The 20,638-nt window shown below is 49.5% G+C and overlaps 1 protein-coding gene across 1 annotated transcript in view; it reads right to left on the bottom strand.

Moving 5' to 3' along the window:
• The window catches only part of CDH1 (cadherin 1), a 71,574-nt gene extending 52,339 nt beyond the window's left edge, over window positions 1-19,235 (bottom strand). Inside the window, exons 1-2 of the mRNA XM_075995743.1 lie at window positions 19,069-19,235; window positions 18,140-18,254 (exon numbers count right to left, since the gene is read on the bottom strand). Of these exons, the coding sequence (XP_075851858.1) occupies window positions 18,140-18,254; window positions 19,069-19,116 (163 nt within the window). The 5' untranslated portion in view covers window positions 19,117-19,235. The remainder of the gene's footprint in view (window positions 1-18,139; window positions 18,255-19,068) is intronic.
• Window positions 19,236-20,638: the final 1,403 nt, after the last annotated feature.

Genomic DNA, 20,638 nt, shown 5'->3' with positions numbered 1-20,638 from the left:
ACAGAAGGAGATAAGCCACCACACCCTGGGGACCCAGTAGCCAAATCCTCCCTCAGCAAAAAGCCCCTCCTCAAAGGACTGGAGGGAGAGCTACATGCCAGGCACTGAGCCCCAGGCAACTCGGCCGGGCCACACCCCTCCCTCTCTGCAGGGAGCGGGAGGAGGACAGGCCACCCCTGCTCTCCAGGCTCGCCCAGCTTGCTAGCCTGGGGCCACCAGGGCCCGGCCCAGCCAGCCACGTTAGAGTCCCTCGGTGGCCCTGTTAGGCCCTGTTGGCCTCAAAGGCCAAGCAGAAAGGGCCGAGGGGGAGTTTCCTCATAGCCCCCTCATAGTCACTCTCCCGTAGTGACTCCAGGGCCCACAAGCTTAGTTTCACCCCTGCTATCTGAGTCACCATCCACACACAGCCTTCGTCATAGTCCCAGCCGCGGGGATCTGCATGGGAGAGGTCGAGCCCCACCCGCCTAGACTTAGGGCAGCCCCCTCTAGGGGCCGCCTCCCCTGCTCTCCTGGCCCCCCACAAGCCACTCACCACCTCAGGCCTGGCCTCCCCACTCCTGTCCCCCCCCCAGTGGGAGCCTGGCCAGTTGTGCCACCCACACAGGTCTTACCCCACCTGGACTCTGAACGCGCCCATTGTCTGATAACTTGGCATCACAGCGTTTTCCACCACCCCTGGCTCGTCTCCAAACCCCTCAGGGACAGGAGAAGGTTTGCCACTGACTCGGAGCACACAGCAGGCACCCAATCACCGCGCTGAGAAGGCAGTCTGGGTTGGCTTTGAGGTGTTTGTGGTGGTCTGTGATACTAAAAACACCTTATCGGCCCCTGCAACGTGGTTTATGCCTGTAATCCTAGCACTCTGGGAGGCCGAGGCGGGAGGCGAGAGGATCGTTTGAACTCTTCAGGAGTTCAAGACCAGCCTGAGCAAGAGTGAGACCCCATCTCTACTAAAAAAAAAAAAAAAAATAGAAAGAAATTAGCTGGACAACTAAAAATATATTTAGAAAAAATTAGCCGGGCATGGTGGCGCATGCCTGTAGTCCCAGCTACTTGGGAGACTGAGGCAGGAGGATTGCTTGAGCCCAGGAGTTGGAGGTTGCTGTGAGCTAGGCTGATGCCACAGCACTCTAGCCCAGGCAACAGAGTGAGACTCTGTCTCAAAAAACAAACAAAAACAAAACACTTTCTACAGGTGAAAGAGAATGAGTGTGTGGGGGGGGGGGAGTTCCATGGACCCATGGGCGAGTTATCAAGGAAGGGCAGGAGACAGCATATGTTACAGAACAATTCATATTTCTATTTATGGAAAACTCCAATTTAATAAACCCACAAATACTGGCACGCATGTTCTATAAACGCATAGAAAAATGTCGGGAGGATACACACCAAATTGTCATAACACAGGCACTTGAGGAGGGGAGGGCATGCATTTGAGTGTCTGAATTTTCTATTTCAGATCATTACTCAGGTTTTACCTGCCAAACAAACGGCAAACACATCTAAAGTAGAAAAATAATATGAGTCCCACATACTCGGCATTGTCTTATTCCATCTATACCTGATCTCCCCACCTATCCAGACACCTCTGTTTCCATCTGTAACCACGTCGGTGTGTGTATCTGCTGGATCAAGACACTCACCCCTTTTTTAAAACATAACCCCAGTCTATTACTACTATTATGACGTTTTTAAAAACCAAAATGCTTTCCTCAAATCCTGTCTGTGGCATTCACAGAGTTAACTGGTTTGCCCTCTGCCCCACCTCCCATTCCCACCCTCAAAGTGATGACGGAAAAATCCTTAGGTAGTAGTTTGGAAAAGGAAAAAAATAATAATTAAAAGGAGCCCATAGGGTACGGCCTGTAGTCCCAGCTACTCTGGAGACTGAGGATGAGGTGGGAGGATCGCTTGAGCACCCGGGAAGGCCAGCCTGGGCGACACAAGGAGACCCCACTCCCCTTCCCCCCAACACACACAAAGGAACCTAAGAAGCTCTGAAAGGGCTACTTGCACACTTCTGGCCCTTGCCTCAGTTTAGCCATTCAGATTTTAAAAGGAGCCCAAGGGAACCAGTAGCACCCTTTTTATTCTGGGATTTCAAAAGAGGGGACAGGATCTTGAAATTCCATTTACCCAAAAGCCCAGAAGTGCTAAAGAGCTTTGAGGCTGCACAGGTCGACATGAGGTGAGATTCCTTTCCAGGCCCAAGTGATGGATCTAGAAGGAGGATATTCTCAGACATGGAGCTGCTGAGCACAGAGGGGGGAGGGGGAGCTGGCCAGGCGGGTATGGGACAGCTGGGACACACGCCTTTTCCATTCCAGCTCCACTAGGTGTGGGACCCTAGTTAATAAACAGCCTCCAACCAGTCCGAGCAGAGCGAGACCTCGTCTCTACTAAAAATAGAAACAAAGTCATTGACCAACTAAAAATATATAGAAAAAATTATATTTGCGGAACCCAGGAGCCAAGAAAAAAAATAAAAAAATAAAAAAAAATTAGCTGGTCAAAACCAGCCTGAGCAAGAACAAGACCCCGTCTCTACTAAAAATAGAAAGAAATTAATTGGCCAACTAAAAAAAAAAAAAAAAAAAAAAATTAGCTGGGCATGGTGGCGCATGCCTGTAGTCCCAGCTACTCTCGAGACTGAGGCAGGAGGATTGCTTGAGGCCAGGAGTTTGAGGTTGCTGTGAGCTAGGCTGACGCCATGGCACTCTAGCCAGGGCAACAGAGTGAGACTCTGTCTCAAAAGAATAAATAAATAAATAAACAGCCTCCAGAAGCTTCTGTTTATTATCTGAAAACAGAATTGTCATAGCAGCTACCTCTCAGGTTTGTATAAGGGTTAAAAAAGCAAGATCATACATACATAAACAGTTAAGTACTCAATCCATAAATGTTGCAATGAACATTGTGGTTATTGTTTAACAACAATATTATTATTCTAGTTCTGACACCTACCAGATGTCACCCAAACTCACTGAACCTGCCAATTCATGTACAAACTAAGAAACTAAATGATTCTTAAGGTCCGTTCTAATTCAGACCCCAAAGAATGGATTTTTTAAAATGTACTTTCTCTATGAGTTTAGTGCTAAACTTTCCTCTAGAAGGGGGGTTCTGTGAGGGCTGCAGAGACCTTGGAATTCAGTCTCTAGAACAGGGTTGAGGCAGCAGGGACTACAGTGGGGGAGGCAAGACAATACTGAGGTGTCCACCAATGGTCCAGGCGGCAGATGTGGAAAAGGGCTGTCAATATTCAAAAAACGCCTGGCCAGTGCTTCAACCCCTGCTCAGAAGTCTTACCCAAGTCCCTCCTGCTGCACTTTCTGCTCCATTTCCTTTTTATGCTATTCTCCGGGGGGTCGCAGGACACCCTTTACAAGAATTTAAAAAAAGATTAATTGGCTCTCAGCTGTCTCAAAAGGCCAGCAGCAAAGTCAGCCACCCCCTAAAACTCTGGGCCCAGGGAAGGCTTAAAGGATCCTGAGAGGGTCCTTTAAATGGGGAGCTGGGCGGGGCCACCTGCAGCAACCAGCTCACCAATTTTGGTGAAAGAAGCTGCCTGTGGCCTGAGACTAATCCTCATCCTAGTTCATGCATCCTCAGCAAACCTGAGCACCTCTCCCAGTGGCCAGGACTGGCTGGGGGAGGAATCTATCCCATTGGTAACTATCCCAGAGCCGCAGAGACTTCCATATCTACAGACCTCCTGCTCATAGCGTCTAAAATGCTCTTTTTTTTTTTTGAGACAGAGTCTCACTTTGTTGTCCAGGCTAGAGTGAGTGCCGTGGCGTCAGCCTAGCTCACAGCAACCTCAAACTCCTGGGCTTGAGTGATCCTTCTGCCTCAGCCTCCCGAGCAGCTGGGACTACAGGCATGCGCCACCATGCCCGGCTAATTTTTTACATATATATATCAGTTGGCCAATTAATTTCTTTCTATTTATAGTAGAGACGGGGTCTCGCTCTTGCTCAGGCTGGTTTTGAACTCCTGACCTCGAGCAATCCGCCCGCCTCGGCCTCCCAAGAGCTAGGATTACAGGCGTGAGCCACAGCGCCCGGCCCTCTAAAATGCTCTTGACATCACCTGTGACAGTAAACGATCAAAAACAGCCACTATCCATTGGGAGCTGACTATACAATAGAATAGTATACAGCAGCTAAAAATAATGAGGACAATCTCCAAGATACATTGAGTGAAGAAAACAAGGTACAGAACAGTGTGTATGATGTTCTAACTTTTGTATTAAAAGTTTGGGGGGGGGGTGAGGGGATAAGAATCTACATTCCTAATTCAAAAGACACTAGAGAAATATATAAAATAATAACAATGATCATGAGGAGATCTGGGCAACTGGAGTTCTCCAGAAAAGCACCAGCCAGGTACAGGTACACAGGTGGTAGCTTTGGGGTCAATAGACCTGGGTTCGAATCTCTGCCTGCCACTTCCTAGCTCTGTGGTCTTGGACAAGTCAGTAACTCTGAGGTTAGGTTTCCTCTGTAAAATGGAAAAAAATGCTAAAATCACGTTCATGGGCTGGTTCACCCGAACAGGTTGTGACTGTCAACTGGCGTAGATTGCTGCATGACGGCACACACAGTTAGCAGCCCTTGACGGGTGTTTGGGCCAAAGGGATGTCTTAGATTTGGGGAGTCAAAGAGCAGAGAGAGGAGGGGATGTAGCTCTTCCTCATCCTCACCACTCTTGGCAAGTCTCAAGCAGAAACATCTAATAATAACAACTAATTTTTCTTTTTTAGAGAAGGGTCTCACTGCGTTGCCCAGGCTGGAATACAGTGGCACAATCATAGGTCGTTGTAACCTTGAACTCCTGGGCTCAAGTGATCCTTCTGCCTCAGCCTCCCAAGTAACTGGGACTGCAGGTAGACCCCACCTCACCCGGGCCTAAAAATTAAATCAAGAGTGTTTGCATCTGGCCGGGCGCACTGGCTCACGCCTGTAATCCTAGCACACTGGGAGGCCAAAGCGGGTGGATCACTCAAGGTCAGGAGTTCGAAACCAGCCTGAGCAAGAGCAAGACCCCGTCTCTACTATAAATAGAAAGAAATTAATTGACCAACTAAAATATATATATACAAAAAATGAGCCGGGCATGGTGGCGCATGCCTGTAGTCTCAGCTACTCGGGAGGCTGAGGCAGAAGGATCACTTGAGCCCAGGAGTTTGAGGTTGCTGTGAGCTAGGTTGATGCCATGGCACTCACTCTAGCCTGGGCAACAAAGTGAGACTCTGTCTCAAAAAACAAGTGTTTGCACCAGGTACGGAAAGCGCTTTACATATGTAACTCACTGAAACCTCATTGCAAACCCGTGCAGCAGGGACCTCGTTGACCCCCTTTTTACAGGGGGGAGAACCGAGGCACAGGAAGATTAGGTAACTTGCCCAAGGTCGCATGGCAAGTGAGGGTCCAGATGGGATTGCAATCCAGGCAACTCTGCTTGCATGCTGCCTCCCCAATGCATCTCCGCTCTCTGGGGGAGCCTCAGAGAGACTAGTTCTTTCATTTCAGAGGGCAAAAGAGAAATAAATGCCAAAGAGTCAAATCTCTGTCAAAACCAGAAATAAAAGCTCACACCTGGCAAGTGATATGTGGTTTCCTACGTTGAACAGCCTCCCAGGTCTTTAATTCCCAAAGTCTTAAATACTCCCGTGGCTCAGGTGAGAGGATTAGCAGCAAGAAGAAAAAGAGAGTGAAAAATCATAACTAAATTCCAAGTCCAAAGAAAAATCAGCACAACTTCATCGGAGTTACAAAATCAAAGACTCAAAATGACAAGCTCTGAAACGCCCAACTGCAAGGAGTAGGAGAGGATTTCTTTTTAAATGCAGACTTGAGGCAGGAAGGCAAAAGGTACAGAAAGTACACCCACAAATCCCATTTTCTCCGGAGAGTCTAGTCATGATTACAAGCCTGGGAGTTGGGGGAAGGGAGTGGTAATGCAATCGGCCATGTGAACGTCACCACACAGCTGTGAAAGCCGTCATTTCTCCTAAACTCCTTAGTAGGAAGCAAAGAGGGAAGAGATCTAGGGCCAGTATCTCCCGGGACTGATGAGTAAGAGCTGGCACCTAAGTACCTGTTACTATGAAAGGGTGATGTCACGGCTGATTCAGCCTTTGATATTGAAAGACCTCAGTGAGACAGGCCTCTGTCCAATGGTGGTGACTCAGGGGCCCGCCCCACCTGTCAATAAATTAAGTGCCCAGGTATTTGTCCCGCTGCTGATTCAAGGGGTGACGTTCTCTGATATGAAAGCCACTTTTCCCCACAAACAAGTTGGTCATCTTGTTCCCTTTGCAAACACTCCCACACAATCATGGTGAAGAATTTGTGGGGGAGGAAGCCTGCGGTCTTTGAAAGTCCTCAATGCCGAGTCCAGGCTTCTTTCTAAGCAGCGGTCCCGGGACGCTGGCGCACACGCTCCAAACGAGCGAACAAAAGTATGCCCGAGAGCTCATGATGCCCATTTGGGACAATCTCATCCCTCCGCCATAAGCAGCTTTGGAAAACTAGAGTCAGATTCCTCTTGGGCAACACGCCAAGGGGTGGGTGGGGTGGCTTGAAAAGAGCATTAGATTCTGGTTTGAATCCAATACCTATTTAAGGAGATACGGTGACAATTAGCCCGCAGGATGATTCCTCTACGAAATGCCTGGCCAGACAAGAGCCTTTTTCAAGGGCACAAATAAGGACTTGAAGAATATGGAAGTCTAGTCGCCTCAAGACACAGTCCAGTTCTAATATCTACTGAGCGCCTCACTCTCTCTTTCAGGTTTTTATTCAAATGCCATTCTTCTTAGAGATAAGCCCCGCAAAGTCTCTCCCCCACAACACGCATAGTCTTTATCACTCTTTCTGATGCATTTTTTCTTCCATAGATCAATGTCCCTTGTCCCCTGCTGTCCCCTCAATTAGAAGAGAAGCTCCATGAGGGCAGGACTGTTATCTGTTTTGGCTCCTGCTGTATCTCCAATACCTAGCAGAGAGCTTGGCAGGTGCCAGTGAATGGACACTTGAATGCCCCTGTCATCTCAGACCTTCAGAGCAAAAATGATCCATCCCCAGGCTGGGCTTGGTGGCTCACGCCTGTAATCCCAGCACTTTGGGAGGCCAAGGCAGAAGGATCAGCTGAGGCCAGGGTTTCGAGGCTGCAGTGAGCTATGACTGTGCCACTGTACTCCAGCCTGGGTAACAGAGCAAGACCCTATCTCTAAAAATACATAAATAAATAAAAATAAACTATAGGATACAAACTTTCTTTAAAAGAAAAAAATGATTCATCCCCTTCACCTGGCTGGTCTCAGATGCCTTGTTAGTTGCCTTTTCCTGCTGTAAACAGCACAGCCCTTATGGCCAGGCATGGTGGCTCACACCTGTAATCCCAGCGCTATGGGAGGCCACAGCAGTGGGATCACTTGAGGCCAGGAGTTCAGTACCAGCCTGGGCAACACAGCAAAGACCCCCGTCTCTACAAAAGAAAAATTTAACAACAACAAAAAAGAGCACAGGCTTTGGGGCCCAACAGCCACTGAACACACAGCCAGGCTCTCCTACTTCCTGTCTGCCGGACACACCCGTGCTGTCCACAACTCACCTCTCATGAGGCTGTTGTGGGTTTAAAGGAGACAGCATAGGAGACAGCATACGGAAAGAGTTCAATACTAGTAAGTACCAGTTAATACGTTGTTGTTTATAATCAGAAGAGAGGATAAAACAACAAATAATTTTTTTAGTATGTCTCAACTATTGCACGAGACATACTTATACTAAAAAATTAGCCGTTCAGAAGGATCACTCGAGCCCAGGAGATTGAGGTTGCTGTGAGCTAGGCTGACGCCACGGCACTCACTCTAGCCCGGGCAACAAAGTGAGACTCTGTCTCAAAAAAAAAAAAAAAAAAAAAAAAATTAGCTGTTGTTTATCTGACATTCAAATGGAACTGGGTACCTTGTACTTTTATTTGCTAAATCTGGCAACACTACCCATCAGGCAGTATCTTCCCCAAGGCAGAGTGATCTATCTCACAGAAAGATTTATAAGGCCGGGCGCGGTGGCTCACACCTGTAATCCTAGCTCTCTGGGAGGTGGGCGGATCGTTTGAGCTCAGGAGTTCGAAACCAACCTGAGCAAGAGCGAGACCCCGTCTCTACTATAAATAGAAAGAAATTAATTGGCCAACTAATATATATAGAAAAAATTAGCCGGGCATGGTGGCGCATGCCTGTAGTCCCAGCTACTTGGGAGGCTGAGGCAAGAGGATCACTTGAGCCCAGGAGTTTGAGGTTGCTGTGAGCTAGGCTGATGCCACGGCACTCACTCTAGCCTGGGCAACAAAGTGAGATTCTGTCTCAGAAAAAAAAAAAAAAATTTATAAGCTATGGCCCTACACTACTCTCTCAATGAATATCTATTGATCAGATGGAATTTGGAGCTGTGAGATTTTTATTTTGGCTAAGATCTGATTCAGCTGGCCTTAAATATTTGTCCTGGAGTTTTTTTGCATCTCTCAACAAGCTCCTTCCAGGCTCCTCTGGCCCTGCCAAGAACTGGAAGAATGAACACCGGGTCTTGAACAATTAATGGGCCTGGAGGATGCTGAGATGCCAGGTGGGAGGTGTTGGGTGTTTCTGGGAGCCTTGCGAGGAAGGTGTTACCCAGACACTGGGAAACCAGATGGCCCTGGCGGCTCAGATATCCGTGTAGATTTTGATCTGGTGCTTCCTTACACCCAGAAGTGTGGGGCAGAAACGGCTCATCCGACCTTTACACTCCGGACTGCAAGCTGTTTTGTGACAAGACAATTAGGTAAGGTTACACCAGGGGTGTGCAGGGCTCGGAGAAACTTGGGAGTGCCAAGCAGAGACACATGCCCTGGGAATGTCCCCTCCTCCTTGTGTCCCTGCCTATAGAAGAAAAGGCCCCAACTTTAAAAAAAAAAAAAAAAAAATCACTACAGTGAAATATCCTCTAGAAAGAAAAGATGCACAAATCTGTACATACATCCTGAAACATCATTCATTCGCTCATTCATTCATTCAACAGTTGCTTACTGCACACCTATTATGTGCCAGGCACTGTTCTAGCTGCAATACAGCCCAAGCACGACACAAGACAAAAACCCCCGGCCTTTAAGTTCCATTTCTTTAAAAAACAAAAAGTTCAAACCCCATCACTCTGACTGCAAGGTGGAGAAAAGACTGGGCTGGGGGCGGGGCAGGGAGACCAGAGAGGAGGCTGCTGCACCGATGAGGGTGAAGACACAGAAACTTCTCTTTTGGGAACAGAGAAAGTGCACGGCATTGTAGAATGCCAAACCACAGAAACAGGTGCTCCTCTTCTTTTTGAACTTGGCTAGGCAAAATAAATCTCAAAAGCTTTTGGCTTGTTATGAGCTCTCCTAATTACAAAGCCAGCTAATTATTATCTAGAACTCGGCCAATTATCCCACGGGGTCCTGAGCCGGCCACTGTTTATGATCTTGTTCATGGGGAACAGGTTCAACCCTTCCAGGGTTGCCCTATTAGGTCCCGGCAGTAACATCTGAGCTCACAGGGATCCAGGCATGTTCTCCCTCGTTGGCCAGCAAGATCCATCGCCAGATGTCTGCCTGGCTCAAGCACCTTGCTTAAGTCCCAGTTGGAACATGAGTTTGTGTGGGATAGTTTCCCTGTCGCCATACCTCCAAATCTTAAATGCCAATATAGGTGGATTTTCCAGAACTCAGAAAGTTGAAAGAGACAGAAAGGAAATGAAGTGCTGTTCAGCTCACGTATATTTGGAAATGAAAGTCAAGAGGGAAACAGGCAGAAAACCGCCCATAAGCAGAAGAGGCTGAATTCTAGCATCATAATTAAAATTAGTGAGATGCATAAGGTATAAAGGCAGCTTTTCCAAAGTGAAGGAGGGAAATCCTTCTCTGCAGAAAGGTGAATCAGAACCCGCTGGAGGTGCTGAGTTTGGTACAAGGCAGGAGAGGGGGGCTGGATAAAACACAGGTGTTGGAAGATCAAAGTCCTGGGCGGTAGCCCCAGCTCTGCCACTATCTGGCTGGATGACCAGGACAAGTTGTCCAGCCTCCTGTTTCCTCTTCTAGAGTGGGGGATAAGGACAGTTCCCACCTTGCCACTGTGAGGATTAGCTGTCAAGACTTCAAGGCCCTGGGCAGGACCCACCCTCTAACACCCAGTAGATAACAAATATTTGTTTTTTATTTGTTGGCTGCCTTTAAGTAAACACTCTCCAAATAAACACCTATAAAGTGAGGATATCACTTTATCCTCATTTGTAAAGTCTCTAAAAAAAATCTCTATCTATTGACACAAGATTAGAGAAGAAAGACCATGGTCCTATACAAATTCTTATTTAAACTTAACATTCTCCAGACTCCAGATCTGACATTTCCAAATGCTTCCTTGGTAACTTGGTAACTCCATGTCTGGGTCCTTCAGACACTCCAACTCAACAGATTCCTAACCAAGAACTAATTTTCTCCCCTCAACTTGTGCCTCTTTCTCCTCTATTCCCACTGTCGGTACAAAGAAACATTCTAGAAGCTGCTGGAACTACTTCTTGGTTAGAATCAGTTAGGTGCTGAAAACCTTGAAGTCTTCTCCCACATCAAGACTATTTTGTCTTCAGAGAAGCAGGCACCACCAACCACCTCTCCCAACCTCTGGCTTAAATCATCCACTGGGACAGTGGAAGACAGGCTGTCTCTAGATGCTGATGGTGCAATTAACAGTCCTTGTGGAGGGCAACATCTGTCAAAATTATAAATGTACAAACACTGAACCAGCAGGCCCACCGTGGAAATTCATCTTGCAGAAACACTGGAATGTGTAGAAAAGGACAGTACTGCAGGTCATTCCCCGCAGTACTGTTTCCTAAAAGACAGGACACAACCCAGTGTCCACCTATCAGGGACTGTGGCGCATTCATACCATGCAGCCACAAAAAACAAACAAACATGGAAGTGGTGTGTGTGGGAGGAGGGGGAGGGAGAGAACATGCAGATATAGATATATTGTTGGAAGAAAAACAAGATACAGAACAGTGTTGTCATATGTCATTCATTATAAAAAAAGGATCCTATATTATGAAACATACATTGGCATAAAGAAATAAGACCTTCTTTTTGAGACAGAGTCTCACATGTTGCCCAGGCTAGAGTGAGTGCTGTGGCATCAGCCTAGCTCACAGCAACCTCAAACTCCTGGGCTCAAGCAATCCTGCTGCCTCAGCCTCCCAAGCAGCTGGGACTACAGGCGTGTGCCACGATGCTCGGCTAATTTTTTGTATGTATTTTTAGTTGGCCAGTTAATTTCTTTCTATTTTTAGTAGAGATGGGGTCTCACTCTCGGTCAGGCTGGTTTCAAACTCCTGGCCTTGAGCGATCCTCCTGCCTCGGCCTCTCAGAGTGCTAGGATTACAGGCATGAGCCACCGCGCCTGGCCAAGACCATTTTTGTACCTCCATAAAGAAATCCCGAAAAGGGCCGGGCGTGGTGGCTCACGCCTGTAATCCTAGCTCTCTGGGAGGCCGAGGCGGGCGGATTGCTCAAGCTCAGGAGTTCAAAACCAGCCTGAGCAAGAGCGAGACCCCATCTCTACTATCAATAGAAAGCAATTAATTGGCCAACCGATATATATATATATAAAATTAGCCGGGCATGGTGGCACATGCCTGTAGTCCCAGCTACTCGGGAGGCTGAGGCAGAAGGATCGCTCAAGCCCAGGAGTTTGAGGTTGTGAGCTAGGCTGACACCACGGCACTCACTCTAGGCTAGACAACAAAGCGAGACTCTGTCTCCAAAAAAAAAGAAAAAAGAAAAAAAAGAAACCCCGAAAAGGATACACAAGAGAGGAATAAAATCAGTTCCCTGGGAGGAAGTAGTTAGTTACCTGGGCCTGGGGAAGAACTGGATAAAGAGTGGACAGGGTGGGAAGGGAACTTTCCACTGGCCATAGAAGACATGTACAATTTTTTTATCTATATGAAAATATGTATGGAAGCTTGCTGCAACTGCCTTGTCCTTGGACCCTCTCCCCACTACCCTCATCCGCCACTCCCACTTCCACACGGCCTTCCTTATCTAGGAAGGCAGCTCCAGCCTTCTGCCTCCAGCCACACCTTTAGGGACCCACTTCCTCTTCCTGTAGTGCCCTTTCCCTTTCTGTGCCTGATTCTGAGTCACCGAAGCCCCGCAGGTGAAACTGACCACTCCTGATGTCTTCTGAACATTGTCCCACCTCAATGGCATTCTCAGATGTACTGGAATTACCTGCTAGGGGCGGTCTCTTGCAGAGGCTTTCTGGACTCTCCCTGAGGGCAGGGGACAAGTATTATGTCTGAGGACACTAGCTACTTCTCTGGGTCCCCCATCCCCGTCCACTTCACTAGCAGCCACAGAGCTCTCCTTCGTGGGCACAGCGAACCACCAGCCTTATCCTCGCTGACCAAGGGTGCCCTTGGATCCCTAGCCTCCAGGTGCCCAGACCCTGGCTGGCACCAGGTATTTACTCATGCCACATCTAGCCCCTGGGCTTGTCCAGGGCAATGAATTGGGTGGCAGCAGATACCTGGAGAGCTTTTAAAAATGCCAAGGCCAGCACCCCACCCTAAGAGAGGGCTCAGTGAATTGGCAGGAGGGCCAATCTACAGGTACAAAGTGTCCCAGGTGATGTGATACTTAGCCACCTGGGTGAACTCTGTCTCAGGGGTTGGGACAGAGCATTTTTGGCAATTGGGGGAACAAACAAGTAGCCTTAAGTATGTGTACTACGAAATACTTTTAAAAACCAAGCAGAAGTTGGCAGGCTCAAGGTCATCCTGACTTCCCCAGCCCCAGCTACTCCTTGCCCCACTCCTCCCACCCCGGTTCTAAACACCATCCGTGAGCAAGTCTCCTTTCCAAGCCTCGGCAAACCCATTTCAGCCCACCGTGGGCACCCTGCACAGTGGCAAGCAAGAAAAAACACCAGTTTCCTCCTTTTCTAACAAAGGCACTCAGTCTAGTCACTGTTTGCTGGGCAGAGTTTGCTTAACACAGAAGCAGGCAGAGAGAGGAAACCGGTTTGACTGGTTTGCTGGGTGGGAGGGAGGCTGAGTAACTTTTGAACCAAAGGTAAAACGTGGGAGAGTCTCAGCACCAGGTCCTGCAGAGACTCCAATATTTGATATTCATGGGCACTTGACACAACACCCTATGATGTCTCAGCACCATTATGCCCATTTTACAGATGGGGAAACTAAGGCTTAGTGAGGAAAGTCCTTGGCCAGCATTCCTACGCTGGCAAGGGACACTACCTGGATTTAAATCTAGGCAGTCTAACTCAAGAACCTTCTAAATTTGGGGGGGAGATGCTACCAAAAGCTTGAGGGGAAAGTGGAAGATTGGAGATTGAGGCAGACAAGAGGAAGAAAGGGGAAGAGAAAAAGTACAGAAAGGGAGGGGGCCTAAAGCCCTCCTAACAGTAACGAGTACAAGCTGGGGCATAGAAAAATGAAACTGAAATTAACAACAGAGAGCTAGAAGGGAGCACCACAAATTTCTTTTTAATTGGCCAACACTTATAAAAATGACTAGCTACCCTCCCATTTCCAGATTCCCTTTTGAGGTCTCCCCTCTCTGCCCTCCACAGCTTTCAGAGGGAAGCACCGAGAACACGCTATCCCCAGGACACGCTCAGCGCTGCAGCTTGGCCTCAAGAGCCACCGACTGGGTGCACAGCCTTCGCGAGCATTTTAGAAAGTTCTAGCAGAACCACCTCTTCCCTGTCCGTTTACAATCAACATCAAGGGCTGGTTGGAGAGCAGAGAGAGTTTGAGAGGGAAAAAAAAATAAGCCAGGGCGGTGATGTATTTGTGTGTCCATTCATTCGTTCAAAATAGTATTTGGAGCCTCCCACATTCTGAAGAAATATTAGCCACCATTCAATGATTCTTTCTGCTTCCTTTCTTTATGTTTGTTCTCTTGCATTTACGTTCTGTATCTGCTGCTAACCCATAATGGGCACTCACATTTGTGAACTCAATGAAGGAATGTGCATATTTAATTCTCACTACAAACCTGTAACTATTACCGTCCCCATTCTACAGCTGGGGAAACTGAGGCTCATCAAAGGAAAATGCCTTATCCAAAGTCACATTATGTCGTACCTGAAATTCAGACCTGGCTCTTTCCTGTACTTCCTCACCGGTCCACCCTAACCAGCCATAAATTACTCATTGCTTTCTTTCATGCCCCTCCTTGAACGCCTCGTGGCCTCAAAGGAGAAGGGGTTGAGTGAGGAGGGCTGGAAACCCAGCAAGGCCAAGTCTGGCTTGTGACAGGTGCCTCTCGGGGATTTTAGGGTTTTGGCAGCTTCTGGAAGATGTGAGGGCTGATTGCTTCCGCGTCTGGCTTATCTGGGGCTACTCTTGGAAGGGAATGTGTAATGGACACTAAGGTGAGCCTTTCAGAAGAAAAAGCTCGCCCAATAAAAAGCCGTGGAGAGCCAACAGGGATTTCCATAAACACCTGGCAGAGAGGGCGGCAGCCTTCCTTAAGTGGCCTTGCAGGGCCAGGGACTTTTCTGCCTCTGCTCCTCCTGAGACACAAAGGCAAGGGCAGGAGGGTGGCCCACTATCTCTTTCCCAGTAAGCTCTGCATCACCCTTGTCACAGACATGAGTAATCGGGGGAAGTGAGTTGTTTAGCAGGGGGGTGGGAGGGGTAGGTATCTGATGATGTAAGGTGATCCCCAAAGCCATTTCCCTGTTTGCTTTTTTAACGTCCCGTTTAATTAGGGAGCCTGCATACTAGTTTTCACCACCTTTCAGCACATCCTTTAGCAGAGAGGGGAAATGGGCGTATTTAATCCACACAGGTGGGTGCCTGGGAACTAGGTCAGCCCATCGAGCAGCCAAAGCTCAAACCCGAAATACAGCACTGTTTGTCCGAAGCCAGATTGCAGAGGAAGCAAAGGCAGGCCACCGTCACTTTAAAAGCCTGCCAGCTTGTCTTTTGTCCGCACCTGAATCAACTTAAAGCTGTGGGCCATAGGCTTAAACTTCTCTGAGCTGCGAATCAGTCTAATAGCCCAGGTTTCTCAGACCAGTTGTGCTAAGAAAAAGGAAAATGAAGGCTGGGCGCGGTGGCTCACGCCTGTAATCCTAAAACTCTGGGAGGCTGAGGCGGGAGGATCACTCAAGGTCAGGAGTTCGAAACCAGCCTGAGCAAGAGTGAGACCCTGTCTCTACTAAAAAATAGAAAGAAATTAATTGGCCAACTAAAAATATATAGAAAAAATTAGCCGGGCATGGTGGTGCATGCCTGTAGTCCCAGCTACTTGGGAGGCTGAGGCAGTAGGATTGCTTGAGCCCTGGAGTTTGAGGTTGCTGTGAGCTAGGCTGACGCCACGGCACTCTAGCCCAGACAACAGAGTGAAACTCTGTCTCAAAAAAATAAAAATAAAAAATAAAATGTTCCCCATTCTAGATTCAGGAGAGAAACCAATGGAATAAATTAAAACCCTCTTTGTGCCTCTACAGCTACCTGTGACAAACATGACAGTTCCATGTTTTCAAATTCCCACGAAGCAAATTCGTCACACACACACCCCCATTTCCCTGCACTGTCCAAAGAGATTGGGGCCACCTTCCCAAATCCCCACTGCCTTTTGAAATCACAAAGCCAGTTCCTGAGGGGGAAGAAGGTGTGGTTTTACTATCGGGACACTTCCGTCCTGGGGCGATTCCACACTGGACTGGTACAAAGAGACCGCATAGTCCAAAAATGCCAAAAAAGGTAAGTATCAGGAAATCTGTTGAGTGAGGGTGGGATCTTCAGACATAAAGGGAACTGGATGCAGCCACAGGAGAAGCCTGTGGAATCTGCGTGGAGGCTGCCTCTCCCACCACAGCCACCAGCCACACCCCCAGCCCCGACCTGGTTGACCTGGTTTGGCCCATCTCCATCACCACCACCCCCTCTCAGGGGTCCCATCCTATCAACACCTCTGTTCTCTACTTCACAGGGATGCTAATTCCCCAAACATCTTTTTTCTTTGTTTTTTTTTTTTTTTCAGACTATGGAAGAGGAAGAGAAGGGGAAAGAGGAGGAGAAAGACCAACTGTGGGTCCTTCAGCAGATTAGTGAACTGCTTTATATGCCTCAGTTTCCTCGCTTGCAAACAGAAATAATAATTAGGCCCGGCTCGGTGGCTCACACCTGTAATCCTAGCACTCTGGGAGGCCGAGGTAGGAGGATAGCTTGAGCTCAGGAGTTTGAGACTAGCCTGAGCAAGAGTGAGACCCTGTCTCTACTAAAAATAGAAAGAAATTAATTGGCCAACTAATACATATAGAAAAAATTAGCTGGGCATGGTGGCGCATGCCTGTAGTCCCAGCTACTCGGGAGGCTGAGGCAGGAGGATCGCTTGAGCCCAGGAGTTTGAGGTTGCTATGAGCTAGGCTGACGCCACGGCACTCACTCTAGCCTGGGCAACAGAGTGAGACTCTGTCTCAAAAAAAAAAAAACACAAAGAAATAATAATGATGCCCACCCTCCAAGGGTTCTTGTAAAGATTAAATAAGATAAAATATGTGAAGCATGTACCCCACATTCTGGTGCAAAAGTGTATATATTAGGCACTGCTATTAGTAATAATCATTATTCTACAGGATTATTATTAATAAGTCATAATATTATTATTGGTTAGACACAAGAGCTTAGAGGGGGGAAAAATAAAAACCAGGCCAACCCACCCTCGGCACCGCCAAATGCCTTGGTGCAGGAAAACAAAGTGGCCAGCACTTGTATTGGGACACCTCATACACACACTCAAACATATGCTCTGGTTTCTAGCCCCTGGCCCACTCTCCAAGGCCGGATCAAGTGTGTTTCCTCCCAGAAGCCAGTCCTTGCTGCCCACTGAGGCACCAGAACATCCCAGGCCTGGGATGGGCAGGCTGGGCCGAACATCGAGTGGACACCCACTGAGTAATGGCAGGGCCACCGTAATGTCAGGTGGACAACTATTCCTTTCTGGTCCAATAGAAAGCTCCGCAGCACACAGACGCATCTCAGAAAAGCAAATATGTTTCATCAATCAAGCTGCAGTTTCTCTTTGGAAAAAAAAAAAAAAAAGGCCACCCACTGTTGGAACAAATTCCAAAGTTCAAAAAAAAAAAATTCTAAGACAACAGCATGAATTGCTGCTGATTTTTCACATGGCCAAAGACTGGAAGAATAAATACAGTGGAAGTGTTCCCTCGGGGGAATTGTGGGTGATTTCTTTGTTTAAAGAGTATTTCTTTTATCGTTATGATACTCCCCCATCAACCAAACTCATGAGGGAGGAGGAGAAAGCGGTATGCTACGAAGTGAGCACCTGCGAATCAGCGAAACCAGAAGAGAAACCTACCCCTTCCCTGGCTCCCATGCCTGGGCAACAATGAAGGGAAACAAAGCAAACTCTAGATTATCACAGCGATAAGCCTAGAAGTACATGAGGTGTTTGTGTGCGTTTTCATCCAGAGTCTGAGCTACCATGCTTCTTAGGGGGGAAGGGAGGGATCATTATTCCTTGGGGGAAACAGTACCTGTATCAAAATGTTTTCATCTATGAACAAAAGCCACATCCCTGGAAACTAAGAGAGAGCTCCTCCTCAGTCACCCAGACATGGGGCCTGGGAGTCAGATGCCAGTTCGAATTCCTGCTCTGCTGACCCTGGGCAAATGGTCGTCACCCATCACCCTCCGAGCCTCGATTTGCTCATCTGGAAAACGGGAATATTCCTGCGCCACCTTCCCACCCAGCAGGTTTTTGCAGTCTGAAATGGACTGCCTCTAAAGTGGCCAGGGCAGGATGAGAAACCCAGAGGGCCTCTAACAAGTGCCTGGCACCTCTGCTCCTTTATAGTATACTTAACCAGGCGGGGCTACCCGCTCAACCACAGTGCTCAATCGTGGTAAAAGTTTAGATTCCTAAACCTGAGTAAATTCCAGTGGGGTGTCGTTTGAGCCCCGGAAGGAGCTGGCCCGTTGCAACCCACGGGCGTGGGAGCGCAATTTCTCGACCCGATCGCAACCCCACCCCACTCCGCCCAGGGACACCAGCGGGACGCCCTCACCTCTGCCCAGGACGCGCCTTCTCTCCAGGTGCCGCCGGGGGACGGTAAATGTGTAGCTGTCGGCGCCAAAGCCGGGTTGGCAGGGCTCTGGCTCCTGGCACAGCCACGATGAGACCTGGCGGGGGGTGGGGAGAAAGGTATGGAACTGGGGTGACCTGGGGGGCCCCTCCTGCCCACACCGAAACCAACGGCGCCGCCCCTCCCTCGCTCCCGGCGCCGGGACTGTGGGAGGAGCCCCCACCCAGCCCCGGGCGGGCAGCGACCTCGTCCTCCCCGGTCCCGGGACCTGCGGCCGCCGCCCCCCAGGAACTCCAGGAGCCGGGCCCGCCGGGTCACCTCCTCCGGACTTTGCCCACCTGCCTTCCTGACTCCTTTTCGTTGGAGACTACTCTTCCTGCCCCCACCTTCCTTAGACCCGGCACACTCCCACCCCCAAGTCGATTTCCTCATACCGAGGGGCGCTCCGACCGCCTAGGACGCCGCTTCTTATCCCGGGGCCCCCGTTCCTGTTTACCCGCCTTTCTCTACACGGCAGGTGCCTTTTATCTCTGCATGCCCCTTTCCTTACCTCGGGATCGTCCCTACACCTGGCTCCCCCTTTACTTGCACCGGGGCGCCCCTTTTCCACACCCCGACCCCCACCTTGTCCGCGCCCCACCGCCCGCCCCAAGCACACACGGCGGCCAACCCGAGTCCCCGGAGCCCGCAGCGAGGCGCCCCAGCCCGTAAGTGCCGGAGGGGCGGACACCCCTCCCGCTCCCACCGCCGCGGGGTCCCGAGCGCGCGCGGCTTCAGGCCGTTCCGGCCCCTTCGACCCAAACTTTCTAGGAAGAAGGGAAGCGGCGAGGCCGGGAGGGAGGAAGGGGCGCGCGGCCGGGCGCGGACAGCGGGGCCGGGAAGCGTCGCGCGCGGCCAGGGGCCCGCCGTACCTGCAGCAGCAGCAGGAGCACGGAGAGGCTGCGGCACGCGGGGCCCATGGCGGGCTGGGGGGCCGGGCGCGGGCGGGGGCCGGGTGCGGTCGGGCCGGGCCGGGCTGGGCCGGGCAGGAGTCTGAACGGAGTTCCGCGAACCCACAGGTGCTTTGCGGCTCCGGACGCCACTGAGCCCGGCTGTGCCGCGGCCGCCAGGTGAGCCTCGGAGGCACCGCCCCCGGCACCGCTGATTGGCTGAGGATGCACCTGCCGGCCGCAGCCAATGAGCGGCGCGGCGCGGCCCTCGGCTTCCTCCGGCGGGCAGGGGTCGGCCCGCCCACGGCCCCGCCCCCGCCTCGCGCCGACCGGGTGACCCACTGGTCTGCTTTGGTAGGGTCAGGGTCGGGCGATGGACCAGGTGCATGATTCTGATTCCATCAGGTTCCAGAATCCCAGGCCCGCCGGTGGCTCACTGAGACCTGAGATCAGAAAGGACTTTACCCTTTATCTAGTTCTTTAAAAGCAAACAAACAAAAAACCAACTAAGTCTTTTTAACTTTAGGGCTTCATGGGTTAGTGAATCAGCAAATCGATCCATTGGGTCAGGACCACCTATGGAAACCTCAACTTCTCCACAGGCCACACGGGAATAATGATCACAAATGCCTCCCTATGTTGCCGTCAGGCTCCCATACAGTTAATAAGACCAGTGTTCTTCTTTCTTTCTTTCTCTCCCTCTTTCTTTCTCTCTCTCTCTTTCTTTCTTTCTTTCCTTCCTTCTTTCCTTCTTTCTTTCCTTCCTTCCTTCCCTCCTTCCTTCCTTCCTTCCTTCCTTCCTTCCTCTTTCCTTCCTTCCTTCCTTCCTCTTTCCTTCCTTCCTCTTTCCTTCCTTCCTTCCTTCCTTCCTTCCTTCCTTCCTTCCTTCCTTCCTCCCTCCCTCCCTCCTTCCTTCCTTCCTTCCTTCCTTCCTTCCTTCCTTCCTTCCTTCCTTCCTTCCTTCCATTTCTTTCTTTCTCTCTTTTTCTTTCTTTCTCTCTCTCTCCTCCTTTCTTTCTTTCTTCTTTTCTTTTTTTTGAGACAGAGTCGTGCTCTGTCGCCCCAGCTAGAGTGCAGTGGTGTCATCATAACTCACTGCAACCTGGGCTCAAGCGATCCTCCTTCCTCAGCCTCCCAAGTAGCTGGGACTGCAGGTGTGCACCACCACGCCTGGCTAATTTTTCTATTTTTTATAGAGAGTGGGTCTTGCTCTTGCTCAAGTTAATGTTTCTGGAGCCATAAAGGCTCTGTACAGACATGAGGGAGTAATAAAAGTAACAATAGGTGCTGGGCATTGAAGGTTACTGTGACAAGCTCTATGCTAAGCATTTGACATTGGCCATCTCGTTTAAGCTCAACTCTAAACAACCAAGAGCTGTGCTGTTATTCCCATTTGATAGACGGGCAACTAAGGCATAAAGAGGTTGAGATCAGTAAGAGGTGGTGTAGTACTGGAACCCACCTCCCTCCAATTCCAGGACCCTTTATTCTAAAAATTAATTAACTTCATCTCACGATGGCCCCAGAGAGTCTTTCAGCTGGAGCTGCAGTT

Source organism: Microcebus murinus, chromosome 20 (genome assembly GCF_040939455.1).
Source record: "Microcebus murinus isolate Inina chromosome 20, M.murinus_Inina_mat1.0, whole genome shotgun sequence".
Classification (NCBI taxonomy): Eukaryota; Metazoa; Chordata; class Mammalia; order Primates; family Cheirogaleidae; genus Microcebus; species Microcebus murinus.
This window is presented reverse-complemented; position numbering and strand designations above follow the sequence as displayed.